The sequence below is a fragment of the Fringilla coelebs genome (genome assembly GCF_963513975.1).
Source record: "Fringilla coelebs genome assembly, chromosome: 1".
NCBI lineage: Eukaryota > Metazoa > Chordata > Aves > Passeriformes > Fringillidae > Fringilla > Fringilla coelebs.
In genome coordinates, this window is record NC_140028.1 from 109,342,161 (window position 1) to 109,361,424 (window position 19,264).

Sequence of the window (19,264 nt, forward strand, 5' to 3'; positions counted from 1 at the left end):
AGTTAAAAGAAAGAAAAACACATAGAAGTTGTCACAGTATTGGTTTATTGCTAACCAAGCTCAACTGGAATGCTGGTGAAACATTCACAGTAAAAATTCCTTTGCTCCTAAAATTCTGAGAAGCTTTCAAATATAAAGATAGATCAAAAAAACCTACTGAAGCTTCTGCAAAAATAGGGAGAAGAACACGTGCCATGCAGAGAACTACATATTTTTTTCAAAACAGACAGCAAATTAAGGAGATATTATTGAGTGTTACATTTTTTGACTATATTATGGAAATGCAAAATTTCAACTGCTAAGGAATTTGGCCTTCACTTGTATCTTCAATTTGGGAATATAAATCTGGATGACCTAAGCAGTACCCCTGAACATACTAAGCAAGGATTTTAATTTCTGTTTGCTGTTTTTTTTTATGCCAACCTGATAAGTTCTATCAAACGTTCTTCAAGGAACTGCTTTGTTCTTGTCAGGTCATCCAGCTCAGCAAACAACTTCTGGTCACTGCTGTCTTTATCTGCTGCCACTTTGCTGAGCTTCTCAGTGTAATCCAGGATCTTCTCTTTTGCTTCATCAGCTTCTTTTTGGATCCTGATCAAATACAAAGGAAATTATGAATCATTTTTACCTCATCTAAATTCAAGTCTTCCCTGTGGAAAGAAGGGCTCTTCCACCCTGATAAAGAGGTAGCTTCAGTGAATTTTTTCTCAGTGTGCATATTTTCTGGAGCTAGACAGAATCTCCCCAGTTTTCTGCATCACTGAAAATGCACATAGATCCATTATCTAGAACACAGCCAGCAACCAGCAGCCAGCAACCAGCAATTTCTTGGATGGCCCGCTTATAGTAAAGCTTATGATAGTATCAACTAGAGATAATACATATGATATCAGCACAAGTGTAAAAAAATACATAGGCTTTGGTTAACCTATTAGACTCTGTGTGAGCCCACACCTCACGAAGATCTATTTCTGACTGCCAGATTATCCACACCACACAGGCCCACGTTACAGACTTTGAAAACACATCCTGAGCTAGATTATTAAAGCTGATAAGAAACCTGACAAAGACATGCAGGATGTGGTCCCATTCAGATAATTCTTACTGATTCCCTGAAACTTCACGAAGAGGAGAGAAAAAAGAAACTGTCCAAAAGTACAAATTTTCCATTTTTTACAAAGAACCCCAGTACTATTTTAATTTTATGCTTAACCTATAAGGTAAAAAGAGGCTATAAATATGTCTCTCATGAATTTATATCAGCTAAATTAACAATACAGTAAAAACTAAGCCATGCATTCATGTGCACTGTATAATTTCCATGTTTCTCATGTGAAGTGTCAATCTGATATTCCCTGCCAGTGCCCATGAGCTCTTTGTTCTATTTAAACCCTGTGACATATGGTACTTCATAAACCATGGTGATTTTCAATGTTTTGATTATTGTTCCCCTTGCTTGGCCTACAAATTAACAGCTTCTGTAAAGAATCCAAACTCTCACCTTTCCAAGAGTTCTCTAAGAGAAGTCACTTCCTCTTCCTTCTGCAGCCGAGCAGATTCTGATTCTGACAGTTGCTCTCTTGCTTCATCCAACTTTCTACACAAACTCGTGTTTGCAGCCTAGTAAAATGAATTACAGTATTTCCTTACATATAAAAACAAGACTTTTACCATGCACAGGACAATTATCAAGACAGCTAACAATGTTTTAAAAGAATCAGTTACAGCCAAATGACCAATTAAGATATTATTGTATAAGCAGGCAGTAATTAGTTGTGTACTAGTGACTGATTACTTCTGTCACACTGAATAAGGGATACACGCTAAAGTAACACAGTGTTAAGCCTGTAATTCTTGTTAGTCTTTGTCAGTTGAAGTTTTGCTTCCTTATCAAGAAAAATCTCTCAAAAATAATGGTAAAAGAATACACCCTGAAAGCTATTTCACCACCTAAAAACTTCAAAAGATAAAAATTATATAGGAGGAAAATGTTGTTTATTAAAGTCCATACGGAAGATGAAAGACAATCGAAAATAACCCAACTTCTTTCACAGTTAGATTCTCCAGAGAGGTCTGCCAAACTTGGAGTCCTCAGGGCACATAGCTAATTGCATCTAAAAGTATGTATTTCTCCTAGCAGGCAAGGCTACATCCAGTAATCTTAAATTTCTTCTTTCTGGATTCCTTACAGCTCAGTACGACCCTTCTAACTCAACCATTTGATAAACTTATTGCAAAACTTCTGATTTTTTCTGGCTGGGTTATTTCTCAGACACATTAATTCTCTAATTCAGTGCCCTTTGCAGCCTGCAAATAGATGGATCTACACATGTGGCTGTATGGGAATGCAGGGCCTAAGAAACACACATCTTAAACATGCAGCCCCATTTAAGAAGAGAACACACAGCCAGGACTTACATAAAACCTGACCAGCTTTCAAGCTGGAACAAATCCTAAGTGATATCATGCTTTTCCTAATCTCTGCTTCAGTGGCTGTCAGCTGCCCAGTATTTTGTCTGCAGCCACCTGTATTTATACAGGGGCATTCTCAGACTCACAGCCAGTCATCAGAAATGCTGCTCACCTTCCCACTTGTAACACTAATGCCTGCTGACACAAACACCTCTGGTTTTAATTCAGATCAAGCACCTACTTGTAACTCTGTAATCTCTTCCTCCGCTGCATGCTGTTGTCGCTTCTGCTCCTCAAGTTGCTCTCTTACTTTCCCACACTCCTCACTCACAGCCTGGCAGAGAGATTGAGCCAGTGGTTAATAATCCTCCAGCAGCCACCCCTTCACCCACAAAATTCCCAGCTGTGATTATGAGTGCTCTTACTGCCATGCATGGGATAAATGCAGCGCCACTGGCTCATGAAAGACAGCTCAAAGACACTCACAATCAAGCAAACTCACTTTATGGTGGCACATTGACTGTGTTTTACAGTTACTTTGCATTGGCTGTAGCAATTCTCAACAAAAAGAAGGTCAAACCCATGCAGTGGCATAAGCCTCTGACCAACCACCAATTTTAGACAATTTATCAGAATGGCAAAGCAAACGCAATGAAATCTTCAGCCTTTAGGTGTGCTGTTTTATACACACAGGGCTGACTCATACTTTGAGTCAGCAACACTTTGATCTTCCCAGATGCTACCTTGAGCAGCTGAAAGCAAAAATAAACGAGAGAATTAAATGCAAAAGCAACTGGTCTCAGTCTCAGTTTGCTTTCATCAAAATCAGTTCTTAGAAGAAGCAGTGTTATAGCCGTGAGGAACAGGTCTTGAAAATGTTCCTACCAAAAAAGGAAACAACCATAGCTGTGACCAGAGGGACAGCAGATGCCACCTTCACCGCCAGTGTAAGAAATCATCACCCTTTTACCTCAGATAGACCTAGGTCATGAGCACAGAGATATTTTCAGATACCCAGGCTAAGGCAGGTTGCATGTTAGTCTCAGAGCCTGACCCACACAAACCTTAGGATTTCATGCAGTAATTGCTGTAGCAGATGGTAAAGCAGCTCCCTCAGTTATAATAATTACGTTAATTTACCTTGAATTTTGTCTGATAATTTAGAATCTCTGTGCTCATTTGAAATTTTATTGCAGACAGCTCTTCTTGGCTGGTCTCTTGGAAACTCTGTGCCTGTTTCTTTATTGTCTCCAGCTGCAATTGCAGACTTGGGACAGCTGCGGCACACATTTGAGCCTCCTCTAATTTCTCTTGCAGGCTCTTGTTCTCCTCTCTGAGATTAGAGACGTCTAGCTTCAGCTTCTCCTGTTGCTCTGCTGCCTGTTCTTCCAGTTCTTTGAACCTTTCTGTGGCCTGGGCCAACTGCTCTTCTGCATCCACCTTTTCAGAGGTCAAGGCACAAATCTGAATGCCAAGTTCAGCCATATCAGTGTTGGTCCTGTGGAGGAGATCTTTATTTTCTTCATTTTCCACTCTAGCATTTTCCAAATACCGCTTAACCTTAGACAGCTCTTCCTTTATGTTCATCAAATTATTTTCCAGGTCAGCTTTTTGATGGGCCGTTCTCTCCTGCTCTTTTTTCAGCTTTTCTTCCCTTTCTTTACATTCCACCAGTTCTTGCACATGATTTCTGTTGAGAGACTCACTCTGCTCTTTCAGCTGCTGGACAAGCGTCTTCTGCTCACTCAAGACAGTCTCAGTGACTGCCAGCTCACCTTTCATCCTCTCTCTCTCATCAGTGGCCTGCTGAAGCTTGACTCGCAGATCCAGGACTTCTGCCTGCAGCCTGGACACTTCACCTCTGTTGACCTCCAGCTGCTCTTCACTCATGGTCAGTCTGAAGGCCAACTCTTTTGCCTCCTTCTCCAGGGACGCTGCCTGCTGTAGTTGCTGTTTTTCCACTGATTCCTTTTCTGATGTGAGAGATTCTATAAGTTTTGTCTGATGAAGGCATGTCTTTTCAACACTGAGCTTTTCTACCTCAAGAGTCTCTGCTTTCTTCCTGTGTCGTTCAGCTTCTGCTCTTAGCTGCTGACATTGGCTCTCCATGCTCTGTAGTTCTACTTCCTTCTGTGTGAGCTGTGACTGGAGACACTCTTTGCTTTCCTCCAATGTGCCCAAGTTTTTTTCCATTTGTAAACTGTGCTGTTTGGCACTCTTCAGCTGTGCTTCAAGTGATGCATAAGACTCCCTGGAGGTTTCTTCTCTTTGCTTTAGTTCTTCATATTCTGAGTGCAGAGCCTCCAGCCTCTCCTCTAGAATTTGGCTTTGCCTCCTGGCATTCTGCAAGTCTTCATCCAGCTGTTTGTTCTCACTCCGAAGCTTCTTCTCTTTTTCATCAACTGACACCAGGGCATCATCTATCTCGCTCTGAAGTTGTTTCTCAGAGGCTCTCAACCTGGCTACATCAGCTTCTAGGGAAGCATTAGAAGCTTCCAGATTTTTCAGCTTCTCTTCCATCTTCTTCTTAGACTGCTGCAAATTCTCATTCTCTGCTTTCAGTTTCCTGCTCTCCTCATCCAATTCACTCACTGCAGAGTTTTGCTGCTCCACCTGCTCCTCCAGCTCCTTGACTTTCTGCCTGAGATGTTCCTTCTCAGACATGAGTTTCTGGTTTTGCTCCTGAAGGCTACACACAGTCTGACTCACCTTTGTTAAGCGACCCTCCTGTAGTTCAAGTTGCTCTGCTTGTGACTGGGCTTCCTGCTTCAGTGCTCCTTCTCTCCTACCATACTCCTCCTCAAGTTTCTCTTTTTCCTTCCTGGCTTCCTCAAGACTTTTTTCCAGTGAACCCAACTGAGCCAGCGACCCCATTACCTGGGTCTGGAGCTCAGCCATCTCCTTTCCTTTCAGAGTCAGGGCCTCCTGAAGTGCATCCTTTTCCTTTGCCATGGTCTCCAGGCTCCCAGTCAGCTTTTCACTCTCCTCTTTGGAGTTAGCAGTGAGGTTACTGTATCTGGATTCCAGTTCCTTCTGCGCCTGTTCTTTCAGCAGCAGCTCCTCCCTTGCTGCTTTCAGCTGAGATGCATGTTCAGCATTGAGTCTTTGCATATCTGCCTTTTCCTTTTCCATCTCCTGAAGCTTCTCTAACAGTGCCCGTATTTGTAGGGCAGAGTCATACTGGGCTGTGGCTTGCTGTCCCTTTTCGTCCAAGGCAGCATCAACTTTTGCAAGAAGGTTGAGGTTCTTCTGTTCTGCGGAACTCAGCTTGGCTTTGAGCTCATCAATGCAAAGATCCTTCACAGCAATCAAAGCCTTAGAGGTCTCCAGCTCCTGATTTGAAACCTGCAATTGTGAGGCACAATCTTCCTTGCTGGTCAACAGCTGCTCCACCTTTGTTGAGTGTTCCTTCTGCTGCTCCGCTGCACTCAGTTCCAGTGACTGTAGGCACTTCTGCAGGTCATGGACAGTGCTCTGAGTGGAGTGCGAGACCTCACATTGCTTCTGTAACTCTGTGATCATCTTTGTCAGCCGGGAGTTCTCCTCACTGTAGTTATTGCTCTTCTCCTTTTCTACCTGTACTTGCTCCTTTTGAAGGCTGACAGCTGCCTGGAGCTCCTGGTTTTCCATTTCTAGCTGGTGAATACGCTCTTGAAGTTCCCTCTGCCTCAGCTCAGCCTGGTCAAGTTCTAAACGCATCTCTTCGTAGCCCTCAAGGTGTTCAACATTTAGTGAGTTATTTACATCAGGGCTGGAAGGAAACTCTTGTGCCTAAATGAACAGAAGGGGAAAATCAGAAAGTTTAAGCAGCATTAAACATTCATTAAAATGGTGTGTGCAAATGAGAGCAAGTTCAGGTTCTTAATGTACAGTGACAGTGACATTGTGTGTTGCCTTTATAGCACTACAAGATATCAACTTGTAGGAAATGAAGCTTGTTTTCCCAAAAGATAAATGAAAACATGCCTGTCAGGTAGTTTTATGAACATATTTCTTTCTTTTACAAGATTTGCATGTTAAGTTGAAGCAGCTGACAGACAATTCCCTTTACTTTTAATTAAAAATGCTTTTTGCAGTTTAGATTATGAGACTCATAACCATCATAAAAGTTCCCTGAAACTATGTCAACCAAGGACCTATCATGACATATAAACATTTATTTGAAATTTGCTTACCTGCAAATAATTGCTCACTAAACTGCTCATGCTGGAACTGCGACTTGGGGGCTTCCATAAATATGCTGAAGATCCAAGTGAGGACAGAGTCCTCCTGTTTATCACACAGAGAAACAATATCCAAGGTAAGTCTAAGCATATATATATATATGTGTCTTTCTACTTGTATATATAAGATTTATCTAGTGGTAACTACCACATAAAAAAGGATATAACTGCACCTTCTGTCTTGGCCAGCAACCACTGAAGTTGATAAAAATAAGACAGGGATATCCAAGGCATCTATAAAAGGTGATGGGGCTGGTAGCTGTCACTTCTCTCATCCACAAGAACCAACGCAGCCTTGCTCTAAGGAATTGTATCGCTGTGTGGTGGTGGCTCAACCAGAGGATGGCAGCAAAGGGCTCAAGGAAACCCCCATTGATACAAATGGCTCTGGACCAGACCGGGTAGCTTTTGTTATCCCCCACTTGTAGGTGGGATCACCGTGCTGCAAGGGATGCACAGGCTTGGCTGTGCAGTCACTACATGTCTCAGATCTTGAAACAGAGGAAGCTAAGAAGATTTCTTCTTGTGCATGTATAGATGAGAATAGCTTGGGATTTGGGCCTAAACTGCAGCTACTGAAGTGCCGTATTACAGAGCACCATCTCTGATCCCTGGTGCTCAGTATACTGAAGGACAAACAGGACAATTTGGTCATGGATTAATTACATAGAAAAAGCATATACCTGCTCAAACACAAGTATTCCTACCCTCAAAAGCAGAAGCTTTTACAGATTCTTTAGCAAGCAGGTGTTTTATGTACTTGTTAATACAAAATCACAATGTGGCTCCATCTTACCTGGCAAATGATGGCCAAGCAGCATCTAAATCATAGCCTCTTGATGCCAAGTCAAACTGAACATCAGTCAGCTCATAGAGTTGACCCACAATGTCAGAACTCATTTTGGAGTTCAGAAATGGACTTCTTGCATAGTACCAGTCACTTGAAAACAAACAAAAGAGAAGTAATACTCATTCATAGGCAAAAGGGAAGCAACAGTTTCTCTTACATAAAAATCCCTACATCATTATTCAATCCACCACAGAAAAACTATGATACAGTATTTTAAACACAAATGAAAACAATCAGCCAAACACCCAATATTGTTCACCCAAATTTGACCCACCAAACAATATTCCATCCCTTCAATGCCAATGAAATGAAACAAATATAATTAATTCCACATAAATATCTTCAAAGGACTCCACGGACAAAATATTTTTTCCTCTAGTGCAAATCATTGACAATACAAAATATTTGCAATACACTGGATAATCACACAGTTACTAAAGCAAACATTGAATACATCAAAAATGAGGAACAGAAAGCAGCATCCAGAGTTAAATACATAATGAAAATAGCTGGCTTTTTCTTAAAGCCCTAGCAGTGTCCCTCCAACTACATACAAACTATCTTCAGAATTTCCTGGCCAAGGGCAAGTTTGGTCCTTTATGTGACCATCCACAGATACAAGTAAATGCTTTCTGGGGCTTTGTGCAACACATCCAAATTAATCCTCTCTCATGATGAATAGCCCATCAAACCCAGGATCTTCAACACTTACAAATACATGACCTTTGAAACTGATGTACAGAAGCATCAGCACAACCCACTCCACATACATTAAGCTGTAATAACTTTCAATCTTTACAAGCCCAAGATAGGCATGAACCAGTGACCCAGGCCAAAAGGTCTATGATCCTTCATATCCTATTACCAGCTCTCTAAGCCAAACAATTGGAAGTGTTTCAATTTCTTTCAATAGCTACAAGGTGATGTTGCTCGATCCAACTGAGCAAACACCCGTTAGTTAAAAAGCACTTTGCTATTCACCTGGTCACTTTGGTGTTCATAAAACATTGCTGCAAGGTGTCTGCTAGCCTTTGGTGAACCAGGGAATAACGAAGAAATGCTCTTCCTTTTCCCAGAGAGGTTCGTAGCTTGAAGGGAGAAACCACAAGAAAAGAAAGTTAAATATCATTTGTGATCATGTAGAGACATGTCCAGAACAGCCTACAAAGCAATACAAAAATACTCACAATAAGCTACTGTAAAGGAAAAAGTTGTAAAGGAAGCCAGTAAGAACTGCCACTGAGAAACACCTTTTCCTAAGTCTGTAATTGGGCGGAATCTTTTCAGAATGATGAATTTGTTTCTACAGCTGGCTATTGTTCACTTTATAATACTATAAAAGGCACCACAGGACCAATGAATCATCTAATATACTGAGTGAGTACCTGAGCACAGACTAAGCTAAGGACAATTCAAAATATAAGGCAAATCTCAATGTGCCCAGCCAAGACAGAAGTGACAGCTCAAGTTACTGAAGATGTGTATGGCCACAGCTGGAAGAGCTTTAGGAAAGATTAAGTCATAGAACAAAGATGTACACATATACAAATACATATCCCCATGGGCACAGTAACCCCAAGAAATGCAAAAAGCCTTTCTTAACGTTTAGCCATTAAGTTGATTAAAATCTAATTCTTTTTTGAGACCAAGAACAGCTGCATGACCAAAATTAATGGATCTTTTTATGAAGACAGCCGTTGAATTAACATAAGGGGGATCACAAAGCTCAGTACTGAATTCTTTTATAGCTATTGACTTGAAAAATCGATACTTTGTTTTTACATCTGAACCATTTTCTGTCCTGCACTGAATAGTGGTGTTTCTTCTTTCCATCAAACTCAGTAATCAATTTAGAAGTGGAAAAGGAGCGTGATGAAAGAATTTTTCACCTAACTACTCATCTAACTAACAAAGAAAACACATTTTTTATTTAAAATAGAAGCCAAGACAAATAATAGAGAGACTGAAGCGCAAGTTAGTAGGTTACTGTAAACTTTGCTTAAAGAAAGAAGGCTCAAAGGCCATACGAGCTTTCTTTCCCAGCAAGCAGTATTTCACTGTGCTGAAGTGAGAGCAATACCCTCAGCTTCCCTGTTTTTGCTGTTACTGGGCTTCTGCTCTGAAGTAACACAAGCTCTTCATTTAGTTCAGTAATCCTCTACATACAAAAATATTCCTTATAAATGGAACCTGAATGAAATGTGAAGCAAAGATAGCAACACTTTTTACTGATTTTTGTTTTGAATTCTACAGGATACAAAGTCCAAAATGCCATGGTCCCTAAGCACTAAGTATCCTAGAAACAAATTTAATTTACCACCTGGTTTTCACCCTCATTCACCCTGCAGATATCTGAACATTTATTCAGGGAGATGCTATCCCTACTCGGTGCACAGGAGCTTACAAGTGTTTTTTCCTAACTAGGCATATTTAGTGAATATCTTAAGAACTGTCAAAAAAAGCCCCAAACCCTGGAAGCCACAGAATTAATCCTATCCTTATTGCCATTGGTCTATCAATTTAAATTCTGATACTTTCTGTAAGCAATGTGGAGAGACCAGAAAAAAGCGTACATGATGAGAACCAGAGGAAAATATTTACATATATACAGCTACAAGTAGCCAAAGACTGTGTGACTAGGAAACAAAACCATGCCACCTCCTGCTGGATCCCTGTTAGAAATCAGGGAGGCAGAGTGTCTGGAATTGACAATATTTCCATGTTGCTAGCAAACATTGTAGCTAAAGTGCAGTGTATGGCTGTAAACATTTGGAAAGATGTGTATTAAGTGTAATCACCTTTGGAAAGGGAAAGGGGAATGACCAGAACTCACTGCTCACCTACTGCTCTGAAGAATAAGGCCCTCTACTTAATTAACAGATAACAGCTTCCAGGGTATTCTTATTTGCTTCCTTGCTCCACCTCTCTAGCATATCATGCACCCTACTATTAGAAGCACTGCCAGCAGAGCAGAAGAAGCATTTATGCTGTTGAATGTCTGACTGTTCTGTAAATTAACTGCTATTACTCTTTCCTTTTTGTTCATTTCCAGGTTTGAAAGTCAACTAGTATTGTTCAGCAAGCAAATAAAGGACAGTTGGAAACCTTTATGTTCTATACAGCCAGGTTCAAAAATTTGCTGCTGATTTCTACCTGTAATGAAGGGGAATAACAAACATATATTTATGCCATGTGTCATCTAATTTCTGGGCCCAAGTCTGCCAGCTCGCTTACCCAAAACAGATCACTGATTCTTTTTTTAAGAGTTTATATTTCTAAACCACAAGTTAATAAAGATTAAAGAAGCCTTCTACAAGCTAATTTCTATGGCTGCAAATAAATTGAAGTAGAAAATATCCTGCTTCCAAACTATAACTTCTGACACTGTGCTAACAATTTAACAGCCAGAGTTACTGAAGAAGGAAAATGCAGAGCAGCCTTTACGTGTGGCAATATGCAGATGATACCACAGGCAACAGACTGCTGAAGACTACAGCACAGCCACCTTTGCAGAGAAGTCTGCGATCACCACACCACTGCCTCTTCTATCCACTAGGAAAATCTTCTCTAAACAATTCTAAAGACTCAGACGGGATCAACACAGAAAGCTTCTCACAGTTTTATTTCACCAATGCATTAAGCTGAAGACATAATGTGGTTTTTACAAGATTAAGCTTTTATTACTAATCTAAATCTAACAGGAACAAGGCTTTTTGTGCTGTTCCTGACAGCTTACCCAAGGGAACAATGACAATCATCCCTAGTCATTTCATCATGCTATTTCACACAGAGGGACAGTGTTCAGACAGAAGATGAAACTGCTGATCTCAGTCAGTCCTCCTCAACTCTACGGACCAGTTTAAAAAGTCTTAACAAAAATCAAATATGGTGAACCTTTCATCTTACACTTAGAGCCAGATCCTGCTCTAAGCTTTGCTGAAGATGGCATGCTCTACCCTTGACTTAATTTTTCATTTCTTTTTAGAGAAAATGACATTAAGTTTATGAAAATGCAGGGCACAATCAGAGACAAACAGGTCCATTCACTTGTATAAGGGGTCTTTGAAATAGGAATCAGGCTTTTGAATCCTACATAATTTAGTGCCTAGTAAAAAAGGTAATCTTGCATTTTTATACTTCATGGGAAAATTAGAAAAAAAAATCCCCAGGTTTTTTGCTATATGTTAAAAAGCATCTTTTTTTTTTTTTTTGGTTTGTTGCTACTGCTCTCTGAAAAAACATGGCAATACATAAACCTCATATTCTGATGCTTAACCGATATACTTACCTCTGTAATAGACTTGACAAAGCGGATTCCATCATTAGCTCCTTTGATTTTTGCCAGACAGTCACAGAAATAATCCCAGTAGTCTTTTCTGTTCCCCAGCAATGTGCTTTTTTCTTTCTGGTCAAACTTAAACCAGGAAAACAAAATACAATGAGCAAAATTTAAATAGAAATATACTTATATATAGCTGCTTGGAATCCTGTTCCTCTTCCCAGCAGCATGTGCTTTCATGACTCCTCTTAGCTTTAGCCAGTGCATCCACAAAGGAAAGAGACACTGCACTGTACCACTGCAATCCAGCAGTTACAAAAGCTACTTAACTGACAGTAAGAGATAATAATGTTCTGGGTCTCTTTAAAATACAGACATCCATTCAAAACTCCTGAGACAAAGACTGGCAGCAGATTCAGCAGCTGCTCAAGAGCAAGGCACTAACAACCAGTTGCTCAGAGACCTATAATTAAGCATGGCAGTAGCACACATGTGTATGTACCAGAAAAACCTGCTCTAGCTAAATCATGTTCAGAGCAGCAATGCACCAAGGGTATGGACTGCACCTTGGATCATTCAAATCCCAAAGGATTTTCCAGTTTCTGCTCTGCAGCCCCGTTAAAACTCCCTTGACTAGATTAAAGCTAGATTAGCATTTGTTGCAATAAGTGGCATGGTTAAGGTCTATGTGGACACCACATTATGCAAACTGAATTTCAGTTTGCCCAGCAGTATCCTCTTTTACTTAAACCTTAAGGGTGGACAAAAAGCAGCACTCCAGATTAAAAATCAGCCTTTTGCCTTAAGCCTTCCATACAATAAAAAAAAACTTTCCAAAGCGAAATTGCTGAAAATTCTATAAATTACTCACATCCAATATTTATTTTTCATTTAAATGTCCAGATATCTTTGCCACAGTTTTTTCAGGATAATTTAGCAAGATATATCTTTAAAATCAAGCTCAGATCTTTCAGATCAATAAAGAAATGCCTTACATTCCTCAAGTCAAACTTCCAGCACTGCCTTTTGATTACATTTATTTCCATTTGAAATAACTATAATAGGCAGCACATATTTCAGCCCTCCTACTACACACACCAAAATACAATAGAAAGAGAGACTCAACTGGATTTTTATGGTTATTTGAGTTAAAATCCACATACTGAAGAGTCAGCAAGAAAAAATAAGGCCAAGCTTTGCTGGTGGATTAAATATGACACAAATCACTTTTTACCTGTAAGAGGTACTCAAGCTTGTAGGAGAATTTTTGCAAGTTGACACTGTCATCTGTGATTGGTTCGCCTCCTTCTTTAAATTCTTTACTTAATTCAGTCACTGCATCTTTAAAACAAGACACCAAAATAGTTAACTAATGCAAAAGACATATAGCACTGCAACCATAAACAACTAAATAAATGCTTTCTTCATGGACACTCTGCATGCGAACTCATTTTCTTTTAGCTGAAATGTCTTAATGACAGTATGAAAAAATTGACTTATGAGTTTGCAATTTGAGACCACCTCTAAGGAGTTCAAACTGTGGCAATTTGTTGTATGGATTATTTCTTCTTAAAAACACACCTAGCACTTCTGACACTTAGCAAAACCTGCTAACAGAAAACTGCTAATTGCTACCTCAGCAGAGGGAAGAGAAATAACTTTTTGCTGTCTCATGTGCACATTAAGGTATTGCCACAGGACAAACAGAATTCTGATTAGAAAGGACAAAGCACGTAATCTGCGAAAGGGGATCAGTAACACGAGAACAGTCGTTCAGTCAGCACATTTATCTTCTCCATGCTTTATTCAGGAAGGTTCAGCTTGTACTGGTTACAAACACAAACGAAAAAATTATTTACATAAAAAATAAGCATACAGCAACTCCACTTTCCTGAAATGTACACCCACAGTGGGTAAGGAAATCTCAAGTCAAAATACAGTTTATTGTCCCCCTGGACACTCTAGGCCCAAATGGATGTACTCCTCAGCATCAGAAATTACTGATTTTGAGCTTGCTTTACCCTTGGTCTTATACTTATTTCAGGTGACTGAGTGAGCTTTAGCTCCCAGTCCCACTCAATAACCCTTTGCAAATTAAAATTTCTTCTGGTTAGTAGTCACATAGATCTCCTTTTTTTATGTCACAGGAAGATGTAGATTTTCATCTTTGGTGTATATATAGATATATACCTTTTATATATAGAATATACCTTTTATTTAACAAAAATTAAAAGGAAAAATATCAGAATCTTGGGATAGGCAGCTGATTAGGACAGAAAGAGAGCAGAAAAACTGTTATGAATCTGAAAACAATTCTGCCTTGCAACAGAACCGTTTAAATGAAGTTGGCTACTTCTAGTGGAAGACAGGTTCCGCTGCAACAAGAACAGCAGGTGTAATTCTCCAGCACCCTTCCTCTGGGTCTCCTTTCCCAGCTAGGTTTGGCCTCCTGGTATCAATGTAGGGTGACTCTAATTAGGGAATAATGTGCTCTGACTCCATGATTTTAGAAGGCTGAACAATGTGTTATTAAATTATATTATATTACACTACTGCTATACTAAATTACATAGTAAAGAAATACTATATTACAAAGATACTAAAAAAAACCTCATGACTGTCTGGTGACAGTCAAGACATAGCTTTGACCCAATTGGCCAAAGAATCAAAACAACTTCCACTGGTGTCTAATTAACAAATCACTTTAGGTAAACAATCTCTGTAACACATTTTACATGTGCAAAACAACAAGAGTAGTAAATAGAGAAAAGAATTGTTTTCTCTTCTTCTCTAAGTTTCTCACTGCCTTCCCCAGGAAAAATTCCTGGGAGAGAAAATGATGTCTCTTTCTGTTCAGAGAATGCGAATACTACTCCTGTTTTTTTCCTTTCCCACATTAGCATCCACTCCACACCAGCTTCCCATTAAGGAAGGTTGAGTTTTAGGCCCTTTCTCCTTACTTCACATGAAGTCTTGTAGCAGCACAGCTCTATGCATGCTGATGAAGTACTAGTTCACAATGCACAGCTCACACACACCTTTCTTTAAATTGTAAAACTTATTTTTTCTCTTATATGTCTAAATTTACAGAATTTAAGAATTCAGGGTCTTGCAGGAGGTACAGCACTTGTAGCACAAAAAAAAAAAATCAGTCACACTGCACACCTTGAATTATGTTGCTACAATGCTGCAGGAAAGAGTTACACAATAGACAACACAACTCCTGCTCTCTGTTATCTAAAGCCTAGAGGATGCAGCCCAGCCTCCAGAACGTAGCTGTCAGCATGGCACTCAGTGTACCTTGCAAGTCTCTGATAATCCGCTGCAGCTGGCTTTCGCCACTCGTTGCTGCCATCTTGGAAACAAAAGGAACTCCCCTCCTGGGCTGATAACCTTTTCATCCATCTAGATAAAAACTGCAGAGTTCATATCCTTGAAGACCATTGGGTTGACGCTGATTATTTTTCTCTGTGACACCTGCAATTGTAAAAGTCAAAAATAAAATGAAAGTCTTTATCAGCTCAAATGAGTAGAAAATAGGTGCTTTGGCATTTTAGATCCTGTTGAGTAATGAATTCCAAGGCCAACCCTTTTCCAGGAATCTCCTTAATGTTTTCTTCTAGTTTTCACTTTCAGTTATTTCTTCAGTTATATCTTTCAAAACAACCAAGCAATGCCCAGAGAGCAATTTTCTCTGACTGAAGTTACAACACAGTTGGTAGTACAGCTCAGCTCTGGCTGGCATTTCACTCAATCTGTCTTGTGACCCTGAGGAAGGTTCCAATGACATGTGATTTTCCCTCCCCAAACCCTCTGCCAGATCTTTCCTACAGGCTGTAGAGTAAAAAGATAAGACAACTTTTCCATTTCAGAAGGACTTTCAAGACACAGAGTAGGCACGAGCCAAGGAGTCAAAAATCATTGCATGCTTGACTTTCTGACACTGGAGCATATTTTAATGTGCAAGAACTATTTAAATATTTAGTACTGGAGTGTGATTTTAGCACAAGGAGCACCTCACAACCCACTGTTCCCTACACATGTAAGATGACACCACTTTATTTTAAGCTCTCTTACGGCACCCCTGGTTGGATCAACATACTTGCACCACCTTCTTTGCATAGGATGAGTTATACTTGGCACTGTCAGAAAATCTTTCTTAAGGTAAAATTAATTAAAAGCCTCAAACACTTTACTAAAACAACCATGCCTGGAGATGCTATCTTTCCAATACTAATCTGGGAACAATCATTCAAAGAAAAAAGCCACATAGAAACTACATAGGGAACTCATACTAAGCATCCTGTTAAAAGGTTGTTCAGAATTCTGTCTGCATAGGTACAGCCAAAGTTTCAAGCAAAGACAACACCCAAAGTACTGAATCTTTAGAAAAATTGCTGTTACACATCAACGCTTTTGTTATGATTCAAACTGAACTGCAATAAAATTGTTATTAAAATCTTGCAACTTTTGAATCTAATGTGATGATGTCCCATTATTATATCTCCTTTCTCTTTCTATTCTTTCACTCCCAAAAGAGCTACATTGGCATGGCTGAAGTAGGTGTCCGAATTAATCAAACAGATCATCCTTCCTACCCTATGAATTAAGGTATTGCTAGGAAGTGATCCCAATGTGATCCGGTATTTTTTTCTGTTTGAAACAAAGCAAACATTAACAAAGCCATAGAGACAGAAGAACATTGTATAAAGAGAAGGCTGAAACTAGGCTTACTCCTGAGTTTCTCTCCACGCCTGTGCTTTGTTACATGCTAGTTTCCATTTCCATGTTTTGATATTAGTTGTTATGTTATGACACAAGTGTCACATGGACCATGTGCTGTCTGGGCAAAGGCTTTTGCCTGCAAAATCCCCACCACAACCCAGTTGCTTCAGGGACAGAAGACTAGAACAGCATAGACCGCCTGACCTGTGGTGCCAAAGACAATTTTTTACCTTAAATCAACAATGTAACATACCCAGGATTCCAATCTCGATGCTATGCAGAGACCATACAAAGTACCACACTTCTTGGTGACTTGCCGAGTTTGCTACTACTGAAGAAAAGCAGAGTAACAAACTCAGCGAGTCAATGTTTCCTTTTCTAAGCACTCACAGTAACATCAGCCTATCAGCTCAGTTTGGCAACTGTTACAGAAAGGACCTGAAGTGAGAAGACTCTGCAGAAAAAATGTGTGTCCAAACCAACCGCTTTTCCTCACACAAAGAGGGAAAAGAGCAAGGACCAACAAGCGGTCCTGCCTGTGCTTCCCAAAGGCCAGAATAAGCTCCCATTCTAGGCTCCAGGGATGCAAAGGCTTTGCAAGAGGGATGCCAGGAAAGCAATGACCAGACCAACCGCAGGCATCTACAGAAAGAGTAGGAAGTTGGGAATTGAGCCTTTATTTTGCAATAACCAGCAGGGAGTGAGACACTGGGCATCCTATGGCAGCCAGGCACAGCATGGGACCTTGTCAAGTGCTAATTCCCAGCAGGGTGCACAAGCAGACATTCACTGGAAGAGGACTAAGGCTGTTCAGAGTTCCCCCAGCCCCATTAGCACTGCTTAAATCAGTGTGTATGCCCAGAAGCCACAAATAAGTCTATCTGCACTACTGGGTGCACAACAGCTCAGTGGCACAGGGCAAGAGAAGGCTCTGTGCCCCCAGTGGGTTGATCTTGCTGTACCAAAGCAGCCAAAGATACACATCTTTATTCCTGTTTGGATCTCCTATGTAGAATGTGAGAACCCCGAAAAGAAACCACAAGTCAGCTGGAGGCATGAAGCTGCACAGCCCATTCCTCTGCCTATTCCCTGTCACCTCTCATTACCCGGAGCAAGGTCTCACAGCCTCCCTCTTCCTTGCATCAGCTCCCACAGATGACACATGCATTTATCCCCTTCTCTTCCCAGAGGTGAAAGGGATCTTTTGACCTGGACTATGACATAGGGCAAATGTGCTGAAACTTCTACTTGCTTTCTTCTCTACAAAATGGGGAGAAAGGTTCTTTTCCCCTCCATGGTCCTTCCAGAGATATTCTTAGCACAGTTCATCCCGCAGAAAGGTGAAGAGTTCTCACTTCCTATGGCAAAGAAAGTTGATAATGTATCTTAACTGTTTTCCCAAGATTTCAAAATAGGAAGAGCTTCTGTAAACACCTGATCTAGTCCTTCCTGATCACAGAACATTTTGCCCAGAATTTGTTAGTCCCTCCAGACTTCCCTGTTCCTCCAGCATTTCCTATCCTACTATGCATACCTGTAAATATTTGCTTTGTGAAAACAGCATGATACATTCCTCAGGCACGAGTGACCTGCTGTGGGTCGAGAGCTTTTTAGATGATGCATTGTTACCTCTTATACAACGGCACTGGACTAAGGCTGATGGCATTAACTTGCCCAGAACTGCTGAACTACAATGACACCAGCACAGCCACACTAAGGACCTGACACAGAGGAGTCAAGACAGGGCAGGCATGCCACCAGTCCTTCCTCGCACTCCTGGGCCATGCCTGCTGATCTCTGAAGGTGGTTCCTGCCTTCCTTGCTGGCATAAGTGCTCGTGTGGGTGGCAATCTTCTTTACAGAGGAGGATATCCTGGAGATTAAAGAAAGAAGCAGAAAGGAAATAGCCCACATACAGGAAAAGGAAAGATTTACCTGAAGGGGAATGAGACACATATAAAACAGGCAACAAAGTATAATGACTGTAATTTAACTGGTTAATGAAGTAGCTACAATGACCTATATTTAATCTGATTCTATAAAATTTATCTGTCTTCATTTTTTACATCATGTCTGTATCTCCAACAGCTATTTTTTTATCAATTGGTCAGTTTTAGCCAACCTTGACAGAAGGTAGCCATCTTCAAAATATTACTTCTCCGTGTGCAATGAAAACAGGAAGCAGGGAGGATGTCCATGAGCAAAGTGTCTCTGCATTGTTAAAAATGCTACGGCGATACCTCTGTTATAGCCTGATACCAGAGAATCCATTCCCCACCCAAATGTGTTTTCAGTGTGCAGTAAGAGCAGAGCTCACACTGCAGACTTGGTGTAATTCAAGTAAACAGTAAATCAGATTTGCAAAAAATATTCATTGGAAACCAAGATCCACTACTTTCTAAATAAATTTGCTTACAGAAATATTTCTTGTTAATATGATTACTCTGATCTAGTCATTCCAAACAAGGGCACTTCATCACATGGCCCCAGATGGTATCACAAGACCTTTAATTATTTGGTGCCCACAATCCTACACCCTTTCTAACATTCTATATGAAACAAAACAGGCAAGCAAGTATACTGAGAAAAATCCTATGTTTGTGAGTCACAACTTTAACTGCATTACTCCTTTGTGTAGGGTCAACATGATATGTTCTATAAAAGCAGATACTGACTGATAACTGCAAGGCACACTAAGGAAAAAAACCCCAAACATACTACCTGGTCATCCAGCTGGCTGCAAGACACACTGACAAAAGACACTGAATGCAAACC

General features: G+C 40.3%; 1 protein-coding gene across 3 annotated transcripts in view; it reads right to left on the bottom strand.

Moving 5' to 3' along the window:
* FYCO1 (FYVE and coiled-coil domain autophagy adaptor 1) overlaps window positions 1-19,264 on the bottom strand; it is a 45,978-nt gene that overhangs the window by 21,544 nt on the left and 5,170 nt on the right. For 2 of the 3 annotated variants that reach the window (XM_084221062.1, XM_084221060.1), the window contains exons 2-11: window positions 15,065-15,241; window positions 12,999-13,105; window positions 11,774-11,899; window positions 8,467-8,573; window positions 7,432-7,575; window positions 6,588-6,681; window positions 3,553-6,183; window positions 2,654-2,746; window positions 1,502-1,620; window positions 424-591 (exon numbers count right to left, since the gene is read on the bottom strand). In XM_084221062.1, the coding sequence (XP_084077188.1) occupies window positions 424-591; window positions 1,502-1,620; window positions 2,654-2,746; window positions 3,553-6,183; window positions 6,588-6,681; window positions 7,432-7,575; window positions 8,467-8,573; window positions 11,774-11,899; window positions 12,999-13,105; window positions 15,065-15,119 (3,644 nt within the window). In that variant the 5' untranslated portion in view covers window positions 15,120-15,241. Of the gene's footprint in view, window positions 1-423; window positions 592-1,501; window positions 1,621-2,653; window positions 2,747-3,552; window positions 6,184-6,587; window positions 6,682-7,431; window positions 7,576-8,466; window positions 8,574-11,773; window positions 11,900-12,998; window positions 13,106-15,064; window positions 15,242-15,352; window positions 15,410-19,264 lie in introns of those variants that run through there. The other variant, XM_084221061.1, reaches the window with a different exon arrangement.